This window comes from Cyprinodon variegatus, unplaced genomic scaffold, assembly GCF_000732505.1.
Source record: "Cyprinodon variegatus isolate N-32 unplaced genomic scaffold, C_variegatus-1.0 Scaffold110, whole genome shotgun sequence".
NCBI classification, from domain to species: domain Eukaryota; kingdom Metazoa; phylum Chordata; class Actinopteri; order Cyprinodontiformes; family Cyprinodontidae; genus Cyprinodon; species Cyprinodon variegatus.
Genome location: NW_015150563.1, coordinates 1017644 through 1019638, shown reverse-complemented (window position 1 = coordinate 1019638; position 1995 = coordinate 1017644). Strand labels below are relative to the sequence as shown.

General features: G+C 45.4%; 1 protein-coding gene across 1 annotated transcript in view; it reads left to right on the top strand.

Annotated features, from left to right (window-relative positions):
* The window catches only part of tyro3 (TYRO3 protein tyrosine kinase), a 38578-nt gene that overhangs the window by 16570 nt on the left and 20013 nt on the right, over positions 1-1995 (top strand). Inside the window, exons 3-4 of the mRNA XM_015374929.1 lie at positions 670-770; positions 847-1017. Coding sequence (XP_015230415.1) covers positions 670-770; positions 847-1017 — 272 coding nt within the window. The remainder of the gene's footprint in view (positions 1-669; positions 771-846; positions 1018-1995) is intronic.

Here is a 1995-nt window from a genome sequence, read left to right as displayed (position 1 = left end):
TCAGCTGTAGAGGTGGTCAGCAGCACCAAATTCATCACAGACACCCTCACCTGGACTTTTATTATGTATTTATTAATGTTTTCATGGCTGCACATTAAAAAAATGAAATTGTCTAGAGCAGTTTTAAACAAATTTTTTTTTGTTTACACTCGTATATACAAAATGACAAAATAAATCTTTTGAAGTGTAAGTCTAATCATCTCAGCGCCTCACGCTATAGCTACTGTATTGAATATTAACATTATTGGCCGAACAAGTAGAACGAGTGCGAGGCGTTGGAAAGGGCTGATGGGAAAATCTGCAGCATCTGAGCCGCGGTTTGTCTCTCAGAAAGATGAGACCTTAGCAGAGAATCTCAGATACAGCATTTAGCATTTCCAAGTTGAACACGGCAGTGGATGATGATTTGGGCCTGGTTTAGCCACAGAACCGGCGTTCCCAGCGTGGTCATCAGGCCGATCATGATCTCCTGAACCAGACCCATTCTGTGGCCTGATATCAGCCTCCAGTTTCTAGAAGAGGTGAGAACTGAAGGCGATTGAACATGATGCCAGAAGACATCCCGGTGTCGCCCTCTCTGGCCGGTTTCAGGATCCCGATCTTCCAGCCATCATGTTGGACCTGATGCTGTGTTGGATCTGGTTCTGACCCTCTGTGTTTTGGTGGCAGTGTGAAGTCGGTCCAGCAGCAGGATGCTGGTCAATACTGGTGTGAGGTGGAATTCCACGGCCTGACCTTCTCCTCTCAGCGAGCCTGGATAACAGTAGAAGGTAAGACCCTGACGCCTCTGCTCTAGTAAATCTGTCTCTGCAGTGTCTCCTGCTCAGTCTCCGGCTCCTCCCACAGGCGTCCCTCACTTCACCCAGGAGCCCCAGGATGTGGCCACCTTTCCCAACACTCCCTTTAACCTGTCCTGTGCTGCCGTTGGACCCCCTGAGCCAGTGGAGGTGCTTTGGTGGCTGGGAGGAGTCCAGGAGGGAGAACCACAACAATCCCCCTCTGTCCTCCATGTCCCAGGTAAGAAGGTCGCATTGGTTCAGAACCTATGGTTCCTTTCAGGCCTGGAATAGAGCAGGCAGGCATTGGGAGGGAGGGATGGATGAAGGATGGATGGATGGATGAAGGATGGATGGATGATGGATGGATGGATGGATGAAGGATGGATGGATGAAGGATGGATGGATGATGGATGGATGGATGGATGAAGGATGGATGATGGATGGAAGTCGAGGCTCATTTATGTTCTCAATCAATCAAAGTTTATTCATATAGCACTTTACAACAACTCCAGGAAGACCAAAGTGCTTCACAGAAAGATAAAAACATTTTGAAAAAATGTAATAAAATCATAAGCATAAAACAATGTGTCCTAAGTATTAAAAGCCAGTTTCCAAAAGAAACGTAGAAATGAAAAACTTTCAGTCCAATTTGTTAGCCGTTCATTATTTCCTGACAGCTTCTGCAATCATCAGTGAGATCCTTCTGGACACGTAGATGAAAACCTGGCAGCATCATGCTGCAGGACAGGGAAGCTGTTTGGAGCTGATGGAGGTTGAATGGAGCTCAATCAGGACCATCTAGGAGGCCCTGCAAAAGACTAAAATCTAAATAAGTCATTTTTTCTTGAATTGAGGAGGTATTTGAAACAATGGAACTACACAATATACATAGAAAAAAAATTGCATTGTCTTATTTCAAGTGCATTCTCTCTTATTGTCCTATTTAAATAGTAGAAATGCTCATTCCATTGGCAGATCATCTTCTTTACCTGCTCAATTTAAGGCTAAATACATTTCATTTAGGAAATGTTGACTTATTTCTAGATGGTTTTTGCAGTGGGAGAACCTGAGACTGGGCTGGAGGTTCAGAGAACCACCCAGAACCCAGTGGAGGGTTTAGATGAGGGATTGTATTGATTCCCTTAACTGGGGGGCAGCAACCGCATGCGTCTCTTTAGCGCCCCCCTTGTGGCTCCCTGGAGCCTTTTTCAAAAAT